Here is a 17,705-nt window from a genome sequence, read left to right on the forward strand (position 1 = left end):
GGGGGGTGATGCAAAGATCAACTTTGCTGAAAGCTCATAGTGTAAGGACACTCTAAGCTGTATTCTATTGTAACATATTTCACTTCTCTTTGCATTTAGGTTTGGTTTAAGTATTTCTTATATGCTGTAGCTTTTGGGTTCTTGGAGTGACAGTATTCACCATTATTTCATGGGCAAGTAATAACTCTGAATTTTGTGTTTTGAAAAAGTACCATCATTAAGCTATCCTTTCCTTCCAATAAAAGAATGCTTGAGACCTCGTGTGTGCATGCATGTATTTACTTGCACTTATTATTAAGAACTGAGCTAAGGAAGGCTCATTGCAATAATTACAGCCCTCTCTTTGCTCTTATCTGGTAATTTCTAATGGAGAGGAAAATCCCTTGAGTGAAGGAAGAAGGTGAGAATATTCTAAGCACATACAGTAAACAATGCTGTTTGCTAAGGCAGAAGTTACTTCCTAAACACTGGCACTTATTGGTAGTATTGTTCCATTAAGCGCTACTACTTAATGGCTTTTTATATTCCTCCATTTTATATTTCTCCAACGAACAAGAGGGTGTCTGGGGAGGGAAAGAAGCAGGAGGTGGCAAGTTTCTGAGGAGCCTTTGGGAATAGAGGGAAGCTGGGAGAAGGTGGCCAAGAGAGGTGGAAGAGAAATGCTGAGGACATGGCTATGGAGTAGGGCAGACAGGTCAGAGCAGATGGGAGCCTGTGGCCGCTGGGAGCTACTGGATGGAGCCACATTTCACTGTGTCGGTGAAGAACACAGAACCTGACCTATCAGTGTCTCTCAAGCTGCTGTGAGAAATTGCTGCTGGCAGGGCAGCTTCACTGCATCTGCAGAGCAGCAGAATGAGGATGCACTGCCATAGTGGTCCTATCTCCAGTAGCAGTTTAAATTGTCTCACTTTGGATTTTAAAAGTTGTGGGATTGACTGCGCATCTCCTTGCCCCTTACTTGCTTTATTTGTAGTTTGTTTCTACTGGTGACTTTTAGACATCCTCAGAATAGAAACATTTTATGAAACAGTTTCTGCTGCCTCTCTGGTAGCTACACCTTGCTACAAAGTACTGCTTTATTTTCTACAGCCTTCGGGAAAGTATGTGACTCTGGTTGCCTCTGTAAAATATATCAGAAGTTGGACTTAGGTCAAAACAGAACACAAGAACTTCTGAAATGTTCCCCTGTGACACCAGGTGTTCTGTTATTGTAGTGTGCATTTCTGAACATCCCTTAGCCATTAAACCGTGTTAATCATGTAACTACTAATACTTCTGACATAGTGTACCAGCAGAAAAAACATTGAACTAGTGGTGGAGGAGTCCTGCAGCTGCAAGTTGATCAATCTGAATGAGCAAAATGGATGAAATGTCTGTGTCATCACAGTTCAGTAGGCAGAAACTTGTTACAGATAAAAAACATAATTATGAAGCATGTAATTAATTGGAGGGTAACGTACTTCTGGATGAAGGCGGAGATACTCAACATCTTTGCCTTAGACTTTAGTGGTGTGGTCAGTACAGCTAGTGGTAGAATTTGGGAGAGGGTGGACAGAACCCACAGTAGAAAAGGACTGATTAAGTAACCTGGACATGTGGAAGTCCAGGAGGACAGATGGGATACATCCAAACATGCCAAGGAAGTTGGCGATTTCCTAACTGCCGGGCTCAAAGCCTCATGGTCAGCAGTTCAGTTAACAAGCAACAGCCTCAGGGATGATAGTGACACTGATACTATTTAACATCTCTATTCCATACAAACAGTATAAACCAAATACAATTTTGAGCAAGAAAATTAACTCTAGCTTTGTATATTCTTCTGCTGGAGTATAAAATTCATGTTTTGATAGCTAGGGTAATGTTGTTAGGGGGCTGAGCAAGAGGGTGATGTAATTTGTGCAGGGTGATGCAGTTTGGATACATAAATCTGGATTGTTCAGGGAAATAAATAAAGAAATAAATAATCCTTGAAGTTTAGAAGCAGCAGTCTCAATTTTTAGTGCTCTGACTTGGGGTAGCCAAAGGTAAAGGATTAAAGCATTAATAATGAAATAAATGGAAAGAAAAATGATACAAAAATTCTAAGATTTATCAAAAAAGATTATCTGAAAAGGAGACATGAGCAAACCAAATTTAAATTTGGTAATAAATCTTTTAATTTACCATCTGTAGAGGTCAGTATAACCTAAGATGTTAGGAATACAATTTTATGCATTGTTGGTAGTTTTTCTACAGACCTTGACAGTACATTTTTGCTCAGTTTTGGACACTTTGACCATGAGGTAAACTGTGTGTTCTTTGGTAGAGACATTTTAAAAATTAAAGTAAACTGACAAAAGCCAGCTGAGTATGTGTCTGGGAGAGGGGGTTTCTGGCTTTGGTTTTTGTTATTATTTGTAGTACCAAACCTGAGAGCAGAAGGCTCCACAGCAAGAGTTTTTCTGACTTGAAATTATCAGTGTTAAATGATGCAAGGACATGTATCCCTGAATGCCTGAGAGTAGTATATGTCTTCGCCAAGGAGCTCTGTTGCAGGCTGTTTGCAACTTTGCTTGACTAGGATTGCTTTTGCATAAGGTGTATTTTCTTTTTGAATCCAAACACGCTGTCTAGTAACTCTTTTCTTCCAGTAGTTCTGTTGCACTGAGTACGTCTAATTGTCAGAGTTTTGTTTCAAGTTATACAGCATTGCAAGAAATTTTAAGAAATATATTTTTACTATTAACTGTAAAATAAATTAAGCACTACAAATCAGATAAATTATGAATAGGGAATCTGCAGGTTAATTTAGCTGAATAGCAAGGTTTCTCTTAGTAGTATTGTGAAGTAGTCTGATGTCTAGGACATGAGTTAGTAGGGTTTATACAGTAGCAGCTGAACAAAGGGGAAGGGCAGGACCTGCAGTTACCTAGAGTCTCCTTGGAAATCTACATTTCAATGGGATTTTATTTTAATATGACGGGGTACTAGGTTTTTTCAAACACGTGTCTTGGAATGAAATCTGAAGTAGTTTATCAGCTTATTGCTGATACAACAAACATGTGCTGGGAAGCCCTGCAGAACCCATGCATAATTACCACCATTGGAAGAGTTCTGGAGCCTCAAAGGAGAAAGGGAGTGTATTGTGTTAGCTCTACTTCTTCCACTTTCTTGAGTGTTTCTTCTGTCAGTTTTGTTTGTCTTTATTTCTCTTCAGACTGCATGGAAGGAGTGTAGGAGCTCACTGTTCATACTTTATTCATACTCTTAAATTTTCAATGTGGTAAGTGGCAGCTATGCATTAGGCAACTGTATAATGAGAGCAGCTGAAGAAATTCTGCCTGTCTCGAAAATGCAAGCATATGTCAAAAGACTCCTGATCTGTGGGTTAGTGGCAACAATTGTGACTACAATATGGAACCATCACTTCCAAGTGAGACTAGTATTATATTGCCAGTAGTGTTTAATTATTGCATGCTATGCTGTGTGTTTTGGAAATGGTACGCAAAAGTAAATGGAAGGCTTAACTGTCCCATTACGCTGAAATAACATTAATCACTGCAAAGAAAATCCATTTCAGTGAAGCACGTCACAGGCTGTTTTGAGAGGCTCCTGAGATGGCAGTTTCTCAGTGTACTCATTTGAATTTCACTCAGTCATTTGAATTTGTTGCCAACAGATTTTTCAAGTTAGTTTTATGGGAGAATAAAGGAAAAAAATCTGACAAATTTTCTTTGCACATATTTTATGCTACCTAAATTTTCTGATTGTGGAAAGTAAAAATAAAAATATAGTTAGTGGACATATTTGTGTATGCTATATTTTAGGGAAGAATTATTAATAAATTTTGCCAAAAAGTATCAGTGACTCAAGGACTTAGGTTCCATTCTTTCAAAAATTATACTTACTTTTCGATTTTACTTTTCACTATGCGTCTATGTTAGGACTTATCTGGTTATGGCTAAGCCATACAACTAAATCTTTATTTTGGACATCCTTTAAAAGATATCTTCATGCTGCTAGGCATATAGAGTGTGCTTGGTTCTATTGCATTCAGTCAGTATCAACTCTTTGTTGTTTTGTTGCATTACCAACTCTACTGATTTAAAAATCCCATTAATTATTTCCTTGTGTTTCTTAGTAATTTTTATTGTCATACTCTAAGAGTAAAATCTAATCTAGCTGTTATAGTTGACAGTATAATTACAATAATTCTGTAATTGTGCCATATAAAGACTAAAGTTAGTGGACAAGAGGACGAGGAAGCATTTTTCAGAACATGTAATCTTCAGCTTTATCCATGTTTTTTGATACAGTCTTCATCCAGTCTTTTCCACTGAAGAAATGGAAAGTGAAATCTGGAAGAGTTGTGCCTTTTGATTTAGAATCAACTATAAACCTACCTTTCCTTTAAACACTGGACAGGACTATTAGCAATGGGTGTAGGATTGTCATCTACAGTTTTCTGTAGTTAGAGTAGGTTTATGCATATATATATTTTTAATATTACCTCCTGTTTGTTATTTGTTTCGTACAAACCTGAGATCCGTGCTAATATGCACCGCTCCAAACAAACAAAAAACCCCAAAGCAACCACATCTAACCCCACAGCAACTGATGGGGTATTTTAGTTAACTAATTGTAAGTGGCTCTGATGACCACCTTACCTGTGCTGTGCATGTCCTTTGAAGCTGGCACACCTGTGAAGACAGACAGTACGTGTATGGAGAGGGAGCCCTGTGCGAGTAATGTCTGTTGGTGCAGACACACCACTGCAGGCAGGGGCAGAGCAGAAATCTTCAAAGGGGTTCTAAGTTCATCCTTTTCACTGCTGCAGCATTAGCACCATTGATGGTGGTGATGGAGGTGTCTTGTATCCACTGCATTACCTTCATTTCTGCTTTTCTCTGTGGAGTTCATACTGTTCCTGTTGCTCTGAATTTTAGTAGCTGTCCTTGGCACAACCTGATTATTTCCTTTCATAAGGAAACTGAGACCAGTGGTGAATGCTGTACCTGACACCTAGTCTGTGTCTGTGACCATCAGAGGCCATACTGATGTTCTTAAAATCTTTACTCTCTCATCCTAGGTAGCTTCTTCAAGGTATTCCAGGGGGATGCTTGAAAATTCAGATTGGATGGGAAGCCTGCATGAGGCCTGTAGTTTAAACTAGAAGCATTCATTATATTCTGTAAAAGTGTTTAGAAAAGTGGTTCTACTAACTTTCAGCATAGTGTGAGGCATATGTATTATTTTTTTTATTTAATGGAGGGAAAGAGAAATTTCAAACTAAACGCTATTTATTTAATACCTTATTAGTGCAATTGGCAACACGGGCAAGGACTCTTCAACAGGGAAGTAGCACTGTTCCTTTTCAAACATGTGTACATTTTCACCTTGGCTGTCCTTTGATATTCAGATTTAAATTAAATTATTCATGCTTTTATTTCCATCTGCATTCTAATCCTTAAAACTGCATTTATCTTTTAAAAGTTTTCACTGTTTCTTGAACATGTCATTAGCATATGCTTTGCTGTAGTGTTGATGTGATATGTGTTTGCTTCAAATAATTATGTTCTTTTAACATAACCAGATCAGTTCAGATGTATATTATCCTGTGATGTTGGTGGTAGCTGTAACATTCAACTATGGAAGAAAAATTCTCCCTGGAAATACAGAGGAAGGGTGTAAAACACCAACATGGATTCAAGACCTTAATATTAACAGTGTTTGAGGGCTCCACCGTTTTGCTTTTTTTCTCTCAGCCACCTCTTTTTAATCTGTTTGGATTTTCTTATAAATTATTTCTTGCTTGTTAGGCGTCTTTCTAGCTTACAGTACCATTGTGGAAGTATCTTGACTGTTTGCCCACTTCGGATGACTCGCAATCTTCTGCTGCAAAGACATAGATTGTGTGGGATGCCACAGGTGACCAAACCAACAGGAATGTTTCTGTTTAAGAATCACTGTTAGGCTATATTACTTTCTCAGGCTCTTTAATGTTGTATTTTGACCACTCAAATGGTGTTCAGATATGAAAACATCAGATGAGAAAATATATACCCTTCTCTCATATTTTCTTGAGGATACCACATCACCACAATAAAAAAAATATTTTTTTCTGCAATAAGTAGGCATTATAAGAATTTCCCCTAATTTAGTGGGATTTTATGACTGTGAGAAAGTGGAAGAGCTGAATATTGTAATTAAAAACAAACAAACAAAAACCAAACCAAAACCAAGGAACCAACAACAACAACAAAAACCAGCAGGTCCGTGACTTTCCACCTCTTACATATTTGGATTGAGACTTAGCAAGAACTGATGATGAAGTACAACAGAGAAAGAATTCCTCCCTGCAATATGTACCTTTTATAGTAACTGTTTGAACAAAAGAGCTACAAGGAAGCTATCAGCTTGTTTCTGTTCTTCTACCTAAGCCTCTGTGTAAGTGTTGCCAACATTGGACCTCACAGGAAGCACATGGTTAATTCAAAAAGCTTTTCTTCTCACTTCAAGGTGTTGCTGATGAAGAGAGCTTTATAATGTTCCTTCACATTACCAGTGCTCTGCCACTGACCTAAGTCCTTCTGGTTTCTTAAGCTAGTACCAGCAATGTAACTTGGAACTAACAAAAATAATCTTAAATGAGTAGGGGGAAGCATGCAAATCCTGAGCCTTACAAACATGGTAAGGAGCAGGAAACCTTGAAACGTAATATAGCAGTTGCTTAGTTGAAATACCTCCTTTTTTAATTAATTGTCTAAAACAACTGAGCTTTGTACAGGTTATTACTTTACACTTAAATGCCTTATCCAGTAACCAAGAGTGAACAGTTTTACTGCCTGCAATTTGCCCTGTTCAATCAAAAATAAACAAAAATTTCCATGAATTTTTTGAAATTCAGTGCATAGTTCCCACTTCAGCTAGTATCCAGCATTAGAAATCAAAGTTAGTTATTCTCAAAGATTTCACAGCAGAGGTGGCTGTTGCAAGCAGTCTTCAGGAGAGGAGAAGGTATTTTTATGACAGACTGCATATTATATGCAAAATATTCAAATAAAACCATCTGACTTAAATCAGATGTGATTAACTATGCTATTAAAATTTAAAAGAAACAGAAATTAGTTGTTGCTTTTAAATGTGCAGTGTTTCTAAATATCAAAACTGTTTCAGTCTGCATGCTAATCCTAGGCAAAAAGGAACAAAATGTCTTTTGGGAACCATCTTTTAGTCTTGAGCATTTTTATTCAAATTTGGGATGCAGTCATCCCCCAGGCTATGGTGTGGGGGAAAGTGCAAGTTGTGGGAGTTTGGTAGATGCACTGAGAGTCATGTAAAGGCTCTTAGGCTTTTGGATATTCCTCAAAATAAAAGCATGGAATTACTTGGGTATTTGGAATTAATGCTTAATTGATTTGCTTTACCAGACACCCTATGGTGAGTGGTATGTCTACTTTAAAAGGAAGAGCAGATGTAGCAATTTAAGGTCCCTAAGTCCCTCTCTTCAACTTAATTTGCATTTTCCTGCTTCTATATACACAAAGGGATGAAGTCTCTCAGTCCTGTATGACAGCTGCTCCAGCAGTAGATCTGCCATTGTCCTTCATTGGCACTTATATATTCAGATATTTCCTAGCTATTTACTAGCTAATAGAACTAAAAGGCTTTGAAAATGTACTAATGGCATTGTCAGAATAGGTGTATTGATAGCATAATCCTCAGTGCAAACCTGTTCTGAGTTACTGGGGAGATAATCCACCGTCTTTCACTACTCCACATTATCTTGTCATTGAGACCCTGGCAGGCAGATGAGAGGTCATTGCAGTCTCTGAATTTCCTGGTAGGGTGGAGAATGGTCTGAGCATTACTAGGAAGTTCTGGACAGAGGTAAATCCCCTCATAATTTTAGCTTTGTATATGCAAAGAAATATTTAGTAGTAATGTTAATTAGTGTGGTTCATATTAAATACTAATCTGACATGAGAAATTCCAAAGGAGTTGTTTATAGATATAGGAAGATGTGATTTATTCTCCACTGTACAAACAGTAAGGAAATATGATTACTTTTTGGGGGCTATGTGAGTATATTCCCTTTATTATGAACAAGAGACCATAGTGATCAAGGTACCAGTAAGTTGCTGGTCTGGCAGCTTAATGACGTAAGTCTTTTCCATATGTTTTAAATCACAGACAATAGGTACTGATACTAGTAAGGTACTGAGCTACATAGCTGATAAAAGGAGGCATGAGAGAAAGGCTTCACACAAGGAAATTTACCAGTTGTTTAATCATAGCCTTTTAGGTTTCATATATAAAATAGTGTACATTGTATTACAGTCCGTAATTTATTTTAATTACAGATAATAACCAGTCAAAAAAGAACAAATACGAAACACTTAAGACGGAAATTAATTTATTTTAATCTGTAAAATTCCTTGGCTTGTGCTTCTTACTAACTTCTCCCATCATGCAGATGCCTTGATGTTCCACTCCCCTTTCTGCCCTCCTCGGTGACTCTGGAGCGGCATATGAGGTTGTTATGCATTTGTTTTTTGGGGTCTAGTGCTTGTTGTCCAAAAATGACTGCTCTGCTCGTACCAATAGGACTTTGTACTTATGGTCATTTCCTAGCAGAAGTTTGCCAAGTTTGGACCTCTTACCTTCTGAGATCAGATGTGTTAAGTTTAAGGTGAGGGAAGCAGACAGGGGTAGCATTATGGTAGTAAAAGTAGAGGACATCAAGCCATAATGTAGCTGCTGTGGTCACAGGTGAAATTCTGACACTCTAAAAGAACAAGCCACAGAGGCAGAGAGCATTGCTTGGTTTGAGGGAAAAACAGAAGGGAATGCTGATCCACATTCATTTACTTGCTCATGTTCTGAAATGACATCCACAAACATCTGGAAGAGAACAAAAAGATCAGTTTATGTTGATACAGTGATACAAGTCATAGCTTTCTAAACTGGCATGTGCAGAATGCTCGGATGTTCTTGTTGCTAAATTTCATAAGCAAAGGTTTCTTTTGAGGAACTAATGGCATTTCTGTCAACAGGAGAATGAACACTTTGGTTTTCTAATATCAGAACCATTGGAATTAAATTTATAGCTCGTGGATGTTGGGGCTTCCAACATGGTAGCACTCAGATTTAAGTTACAACCCAGGGCACCAGCCATGACAGTGGATCCTTATTCTACTCATCATTCTTCTTCTATTGGCATCATATAGGGCCTAGAATAAAACAGCTGGTTTTGCTCAGGTGAAGCTCTATTAGTGTTTGAATACAGGGGTGATTAAATAGGTGGGCTCTCTATGCAGCAAAGGATGAGGAAAGTGTGAATATCTTGTCTTGTCATTGCAGATATAAATATATATAGATATATTTATATGGGGTTTTTTTAAACAGTAAAAATATTACATTTCTAATAAAAATTAATTTTAGGGCAAGATGGTGAAAGGAATGGGGGGTGCCATGGACCTGGTGTCCAGTGCGCAGACCAAAGTGGTTGTCACCATGGAGCACTCAGCCAAGGTAAGGCCCCTTGTTTCTTCTTTCTAAAAGGTGTTTTGTGCCATACCGGGGAAAAAAAAAAAAAAAAAAAAAAAGAAGAAAAAAATAAACAACAGATTTTACATTAATTCTATTACTTTGACAGCTTGCTTTTAGTTATTATGGAGATGCAACAGGGGGCAAGGCTAGTATCATTCCTTCCTCTTGTAAGTGAATCATGCACCGTGGAAAAAATGAAATATTAACTTGATGTTTAAAAGCTGCAAACATATTTTATTTACTTCATGCAAATTTAATGGAAGTGGCAATTGCCTGAGGTATAGTAGATGGTACCCCGGAGGTTTTACTCTTCACCTCAGAATCATATGAAAAATGAGGTCCCCATGGTTAAATACTTGTTATGATGGAAAGATATTTACCTTTGAAGTTGTCAGTCAAATTGGTACTGACAGCTTAATAGAATAGATCTTTCTGGTATGATGAGATGCAGGCTGCCTTGCATCATTATTTGATAGAGGTTAATCTAGAGACTTCTTTGTGGGGGGAATTTTATAGACATAAACCTTCTCCTACAGAAGGTCATAGGAAACTTGTCATTTTAAACTTCTGAAATGGCACTGTCCAAACCATGAGAAAAATGGACTGAAGGACAAAAATCTCTTTTCAGGGAACTATACCGAATATTTAAAAATTAACCTTTTGTTTAATATCTGTGTTTCTGTTATTCCAAATTCCTTGTATGTCTACAATAAGAATTAGTTATGTATTTTTCAATATCATGTCCCAGTCAGAATGCATAAAGAGAAGCAAAAGGGATTTGCATGGTAAGCTATAGTAAATATGAAAATATGAAAGTTAAATATATTAACATTTGTGTGGCTTTAAAATGTGATTTGAAGAATGAATTTTCAGTTTAAAAAAAAATTGTTGAAAACTATAATAGTTTTACAATTTATCCTAAGCTGTGATCTCAAAAGGCACATTTGCAGCAGCAGGACTGAGTCTCATCCAGTAGTTTGAGTGTGCATATTTGTAAATAAGTAAACAAAAGTGCAAAGCAAATTCATCGATATACTCACATCCCTATCACAGCCTCCCAAAAACTGAGTATGTAGTTATCCATTTGCTCAGATACGTACTTCAGGTATGAATGTGATCTGAATAAATATTAATGCTAAATTTCTAGTTACTGGGGATAGGTTCACTGTTACAAACAGTCCAAGCATAGACATTTATTTTGGCATATATATACATAGCTCGGGCTCTGATGTACATGGGATGCCTGGTGTACATGTAATGAAAGACAAAAGGTACAGATGAAAGCTGATAGAACATGAAATGAGTTTTGCAGAGGACTCTTCAGGTTAGGAAGCACTATTGAGGAAGGGTAGCATAGAAAGACAGAAACCAATAAGGGCATGTAGAAAAAGGATGCAGAATGGCTAGTCACTGCCTTATAAAAGACATAGGGATAGTGAAATGAAATTAGCAACTAGCATTTCTAAGATGGGAAGAAACATTTTTCATAGGCAGCTAATGAGGTTGAAGATGATCGGCAGGATGATGCAGGAGCTCAGAGAATTAAGTCTGTATGAGACGGACTACACTGTTTTGTGAGGTTAAGCTCATTAATGACACTCTTCTTCCTGTGCGAAAACAAATACAACAAGGAGACATATGGAGAATAACGAATGTGTACATTGTGCTCAGAGCTGGCTGGGAGTGCCACATGCATATGTAGAGGACTGTGCTTCTTCTGCCCGGGCAGGGAATATGCGGTATGTGCTGAAACGAATGAAAGAACACCAGAAACAAGTTCTGGAAGATATGGAACAAGTGGGAGCTAAAAATGGCATAGGAGCCTGCTCTTCACTTCTTGAGCAGCTAATTTCTGCTACTTAGTAGGCATGCTCATAGTGCCATGAGGAGTACATGGTACTGAACAAGGCAGAAGCCATGAGAAGACCTGCCTTTTGAAGCAGTGTAAGAGCTTGGAGTCTAATAGCAGATATTTTCTGTGAGTCTCATCTAGAAGAAATGGAAGGAGTCACTGTTCCCGTCAACAGTTTTATTGGATTATGTAGGCAGAAGCAAGATGTCTGCTGGAAAGTATGTAGAACATAAGAGATACCAGGTATACTTTTAGCTTTGTAGGTTTGTGAACCGATTTAGGGGTTAATGTGAATTCTGCCAGTTCAGGGCGGCAAATACATTCAAGTGCTAGGTTAACGGTTGGACTTGATGATCTTAAAGGTCTTTTCCAACCAAAATGTTTCTATGATCTTATAATTAAATAGCATTGCCCAGAAGGAGTCCTTAGCTCAGGAAATCTGTACATCACAGCATGTCAGGAACCAGGAGGGCATATCTCTGGAAGGGTGGCTCAATTTTTGCCCCGTATGTGTAAACCACTGTGAGACACTTGGTTAATGGACCCTAAGTCTGATTCATTATGGTATTTCTTAATGTATTTTTGCTAAATTGCTTTTTTTGTTTATAACCATATTAGGTTGTTATTTAATCTCTATACAGTCACTGTGCATCTGCGCCTAATCTGCTAAATACTGCCTAAGAGAAAAAACAGTCAAGTTCCTACCCCCATGGCATCATTGAGTTGTTTTGTAAAACATAGTAAGTTAATGGCTGGTAGTTGGTCCATGTTGTGAAATGAGTTGTCTGCACCATTCAGAAAAATACAATGGAAACTAATTTTAAGCACTTGATTTGGATGTGACTGAACCTGCAGCACTGAACTGAAAACTCCTTTCACCACCAATAGTTTTTATTTCAATGTGTTGTACAAGATTAAAGACAGTTCTGTTCTTCAACAGCAGCTTTTTTGACTTAAAGCAGTTTGAAACACCTTAAGGTTTTATGTATCTACACAACAGTCTTTTCCTTTATCTGAACAAATCCCATATAAACTCAGATGGTAAAAATTCATGCAGTTCCATTGGGATTCCCATTCTGGTAGTGTTGTGATGGATGTCTTCCAAAAGTCATCTTTAGTGCAAACTGGTAGTACAATGATCTTCAGTTCCAGTGTTAAGAAGCTGGAATGTATCAGTTTTCAGGGTCAAGCTGTCACCTCTGCAAGGCCATTCATTTCAGTCTCAGTTGAGTAACAGGAAGAGATACTTCATTTCATATGGCTGAGAAGTAAACCTCATACGTTTCCGAAGATATTACAAACAGCACAGATTAATCTTGGCTTTTAGGCAAAGTGCACAAGAAGGTCCTTGAGATGGACGAGATAAGTAGACCAATTGGAAGTAACACTATTCAAGTAATTATTTTCATTAAGAGTGAGTTAGTTTCATCAGAATGGTTGCCTTGGTACCAGATGTGGATTTTGCCAGTGTAATTAGAATTAGAATGAGAATGAAGAAATAGTTCTTCATATAAGAAGATTAATTTAAAAGCACTTGGATTGCTCATTTTGCTATCACTCAGGAGTCAAAATGGCTGAGAGATGGTTCCTGAGTTTATAGTAAGCAGAAAGGCAAACTGATGATTGTAAGTTTAAAAAACATTATGTTCATATGGTTAAATGAGAGATGTAATACTCTGAGAGTTTTGAAATGCATAACTGAAAACTGATAATTAGAGGAAAAAATAAAACCATGGGATAATGGGAGAAATGTGCATTTAATACTACCTCTGTAAAACGCCTACAAATACTGATTAAAATGTAGTGATCCATCTCTTTTATATTCATTCAGTGCTCTTGCAGCCTACATTTCATTTAGGAGTATCTAAAGACATTTGTGAACTCCTTTTAAAACAAAAGGAAGAAGAAAAAAAAAAAAAAAGGAGGAGGAAAATACCCCCAAAAAAACTCACCACCCAAACCTTACCTGCCCAACTTCATGTCAGAAGCTCTGTCTTCTCATTAGGTAATATTTTTGCCAGGATTTAGAGTTGCTGCCTTTTGGGGACCCAGAAAAGGAAGTGCCTTAAAGTAAATTCTATTTTATATATTTAAATTGTTTTCTACTTTATTTGCTTGCTAATTCATTCTGTCTAAAACAGAGATAATGGAGCTTCTGTGTAGCACTTGAAAATGAGCATATTGCACTTATCTTATTCTGCTTTTGGGCTTTCCTGGAGAAATGGAGGGGATGGGAATCCCATTGTAGGTAAAGAAACTGAATTTACCATTTTGAGAGCATGACTATGCACTTCAGCCCTTTGAAATGCCTGTGAATATGGTTGATTCTGCATATAGTGTTTGCAATAAAGTATAAAACAGAGAAATGTCATGCCCGCAGTGTCTTTCCCCAATTTTTGTCCTTTATGTGTCATCAGTGAGGTCCCATGTATTTGTTATCCTCACATTGCAGAGGAAAGCAACTTCTTAAGCAGAAGTACGCAGAACTTCTAAACTCAGGAGCCCACTCATTGATACAGTGAGATTCTTATTAGTCATGTCCCTATATGTGGGATTTAAGTAATAACTGTCCCAAAATGCCAGAGATGTAATCTGCCATAGAAGTGAATTGAACGAGTGTTCTGAGTGCAGTGAACGTTTCAATAGCACTGAATGGCTACAGCTGTGATTTTTCTTTTTCATGTATATATTTAAATTCTGAGTAAGTTGTGTTGTTTTTGAAAATTAATGTTTGTCTGTATGTTGTTAAACACAGGGCAACGTGCATAAAATCTTGGAAAAGTGCAATTTACCACTTACTGGGAAACAATGTGTAAACCGCATAATTACAGAAAAGGTAAAATACTTTTCTTCTTTTCTTTTTTTTTTTTTTTGTCAATGCTTTCCTCCTCTATCCCTAAGAATGGACACTCAGCAAAAGTGGTAAAGCTTAGTAAAAATGAAGAATATATTTGGTATCTCTTAGAAATAAAGGGCAAAACTTCCCTTGAAGTTCAGTTCCAGAGGTCTTGGCATTCCTATTTTTCCTTTTAAAGCTTTTACCATTGACATCTAGCATACTGGACCATACTCTTAGACACCTTCAGAACAAAGATGCCACACATAAAAGGTATCCAGTGTATGTGTCTCTTTGTTTTTCCCAAAGCATTCCTGAAAATTTGCTATGTGAGATGCAGATTCTCAAAACCAGCTTTATTCACAGCTCATTTTTTTTCCAGTAGAGCAACAACCGTGTAGCAGAGAATCAGTGTCTTTCTTGGTGTATGCTAGACTCATTCAGAGAAACGTAACCCGTATCTGTAGTAGGGCTTTAATTCTTTTTTCCTTACTTGATTCCACTTGTGAAGCAATGTACTGTCCAGTGCAAGGACATGTGAGCATCTGATGTTGCTGCTGCTCAAACTACATTAGTTAATCTTTTCAGCAAAGGACAAGTGACTCAAGTTTTTTGCTGTAATCACGCTCCTTTTATTGTCAGTGTTTACATTTTTAAGGGCTTAGAGTAGTCCTCTGTACTAAGTAGAATGCATCAAAGGTGCTGATGTAGAATCTGTTTTCTCTGGGTGGTGTGTTGCTACTGTAATTTAAAGTTGTGTTTGATTTTTTTTTTTCTCTACAAAGTAAGGGAAAATAAATGAAAATATGGAAGTTTTCCCAGTCTGCTACTAACTGTCCATATACAAATGTAAGGTACAAAAAAATGAGACTGAACAAGGACTGATATTAGGTTGGTGCCATGTATGTATTATAGGATTGTGCATTTTTCAATACAAAAGTGGCATAGCCACAGCTTCTTTAAAAATGGCTGTTATGCTTCTTTCCCTGTGCTATAATAGAAAATAAACAACATACAGAAATTTTTTGAAAAGTCACCACTTGTCAGATCAGGTTGCTTTGTTAGGACACGTCACAAATGTACGACAGTACTTAGTGTTGCAAATTCTGTTTACACACTAGCTTCCTAATATGTATGTTTCTTATGCCCAGCTTCTCTTTTAAGACTTAGAGGAGCCATCATTTTTCAGTCCCATGAATCAGTGTCATGTGCCCAGAGGACTGCTGAACTTTAATACACTTCTGTGATGAGTTTAAGACTTCACTTCCATTTCAAGTTCAGTCTTCACCAGTTCTTTAGCTATTGACTTTTTTTTAAGTAAAATTACTATAGACCTTATGGTTTCCCTGGCAACTAGTTTGCAACCTGGGTATGTCCCTCTGGCAGGCACCGTTCAAGTGGACATTGTTTTACAGGTGTTTTTATTTGATGTGCATGTGAGCCTTGGAAGTACAAAGCATATTTTATGAAGACATCAGAAAGAACAGCCTTTGCTCTTTTAGCCATTTTCTCCCAGGCTTTCTATTAAAAATACAAGAAATCTTGTCTTTCATTTCTAGCTTCTGAAAACACTAAAATTTGTACTGGGTGTGCAGTAGCTGTTGGAGAAGGTTATAATCTGATGGTGATCAACCACTTTGCACCTCTCTACTGGCCTAAAAACAAAATAGAAGAATGGAGGAGATATTATCTTTTCCCTTTTTTCTTTGTGATCTCTTGCTGAGCATTGTCTTACAGCAAAGAATGTCTCAGTCCTTTCCTTTGGACCTCGCAGTTTTCACTGGATTGGGGTATGGTACTTGTTTCATGCAATGAAGAACGGTTGCACATTTTCCCCATGAAACTAACACATCTCATATTTTAGATTCTTTCAGGTACAAATAAATGTAGCAGAAATCTGGTTTGGTCAGTCAAAAAGTGGAAAGTGAAACCAATTGATAATGGTATTTTTTCTTACTGAAGGAACACTAGCTACTTCAGTACACCATTTTGTACAATATTGCTGCTTACATCCTAATTATCTGCTTTGATAATAAAAACTTAATTGTCTGCAATTTGAACCTGACAGGCTGTGTTTGATGTGGACAAGAAGAAAGGGTTGACCCTTGTGGAAATCTGGGAAGGACTGACAGTGGATGATATCAAGAAATGCACTGGCTGTGACTTCACAGTAAGTAATGTTACAACTGAATATAGTTAGTCTGGTGCCAGAACAAATATTCTCCACCAATATTCATCATATGAAGACTTACAGATGCAGTAAGTTTCCTCCTTATAGGTGAGGGCTCAGTAGATTGCCTGTGGGATTTACAACGAAAATAAGAAGACAATTTAGGGCTAATCTAGTATGATTATATTGGAAGCATTAAAGCTAGAAAAAACAGAAGAGATGGAGAAATGACTAAAAGGACAATGTGGAAAGGGAACTTTTATGATGCTTTGAAGAGGGGAGCTGATTCATATCTGAGAGATGGATGAATATTTATTTTTCCACTGTATAAACTAGTTTACCTAACTCTCTGTTGCCAAGTTTTCGTGCTCTCTTTAGGTGGGGTTGTGAATCTTTTCAGCAGGGATGACTACACATGTCCACTCATGTATTACTAGTGACAATCAATTAAATGCTCTGCTGTTGATATATTTGTTTTTTCTCTTCCACTGCCTTGTACAAATGAAACTTGTACTCTTTGTTAATCCAGAAAGCCGCTGCCTTTTGACCTTCACATTCGTTCTTAAATCTCACTCAATGCTAACACAAAACTGGCTTATTAATGGAAAGCTGTAGTGCACTAGATTGTAACTGATTGCATATGTGTAGTTGATAACAAACAATAGTTTCTTGATGGTCTTCTCCTACATGCATGCTAATGAATTTTTTTCTTCCATGTTGTGAGGTTTTTCAGGGTGGGTCAGCCCTCCTTTGGCAAGGACAGCAAGTATGACAGTATACAGTTTTTGTTGTAGAAGTAGTTAGGGAATATTTGTTAATGAAGTGTAATACTTTTCCCCTTCACAGAGTTTTGTGGTAGTTCTAGGGAACGTAAATGAAAGACTGCAGAGCAGTTAGTATGTGAAAGAGTTTGTTATTAAGGCTTCTAGCGTACCATTGGCAGTAAGTAAAACTTACTTTAGCAATTAGCTTGTGGAACTTCATTCATTTCCTGTGTCCAAAGGGAGCATTTCTGGTAACTAAATATGATACTGTATGTTTTTGTTATGGAGTTTTAAATATTTTAAATAAAGAGCTGTTCAGTTCTGAAAATACATTTGTTTATCTGAGAAAAATTGTTTGGTTAAAGATGAGTGACCTGCAACTGCAGAGTACAGGAAACTGCTACAAAGTGACTTTGCTCCATTATTAATTTTCCATGTAACATTTTATGGAAGTCATTATTATTTTTTAATTTACAGTGGAAGCAACCTTCCATATTCAGCAATTCTGTGTGCAAAAGAAATTATTCATTCAGCTTCTCACTGTGATTT

At 37.2% G+C, this 17,705-nt stretch overlaps 1 protein-coding gene across 1 annotated transcript in view; it reads left to right on the top strand.

Moving 5' to 3' along the window:
• Positions 1-17,705, top strand: part of OXCT1 (3-oxoacid CoA-transferase 1) — an 87,746-nt gene that overhangs the window by 60,922 nt on the left and 9,119 nt on the right. The window contains exons 14-16 of the mRNA XM_082074785.1: positions 9,427-9,516; positions 14,142-14,222; positions 16,291-16,392. Coding sequence (XP_081930911.1) covers positions 9,427-9,516; positions 14,142-14,222; positions 16,291-16,392 — 273 coding nt within the window. The remainder of the gene's footprint in view (positions 1-9,426; positions 9,517-14,141; positions 14,223-16,290; positions 16,393-17,705) is intronic.

This window comes from Streptopelia decaocto (genome assembly GCF_964273445.1).
Source record: "Streptopelia decaocto genome assembly, chromosome: Z".
Taxonomy (NCBI): domain Eukaryota; kingdom Metazoa; phylum Chordata; class Aves; order Columbiformes; family Columbidae; genus Streptopelia; species Streptopelia decaocto.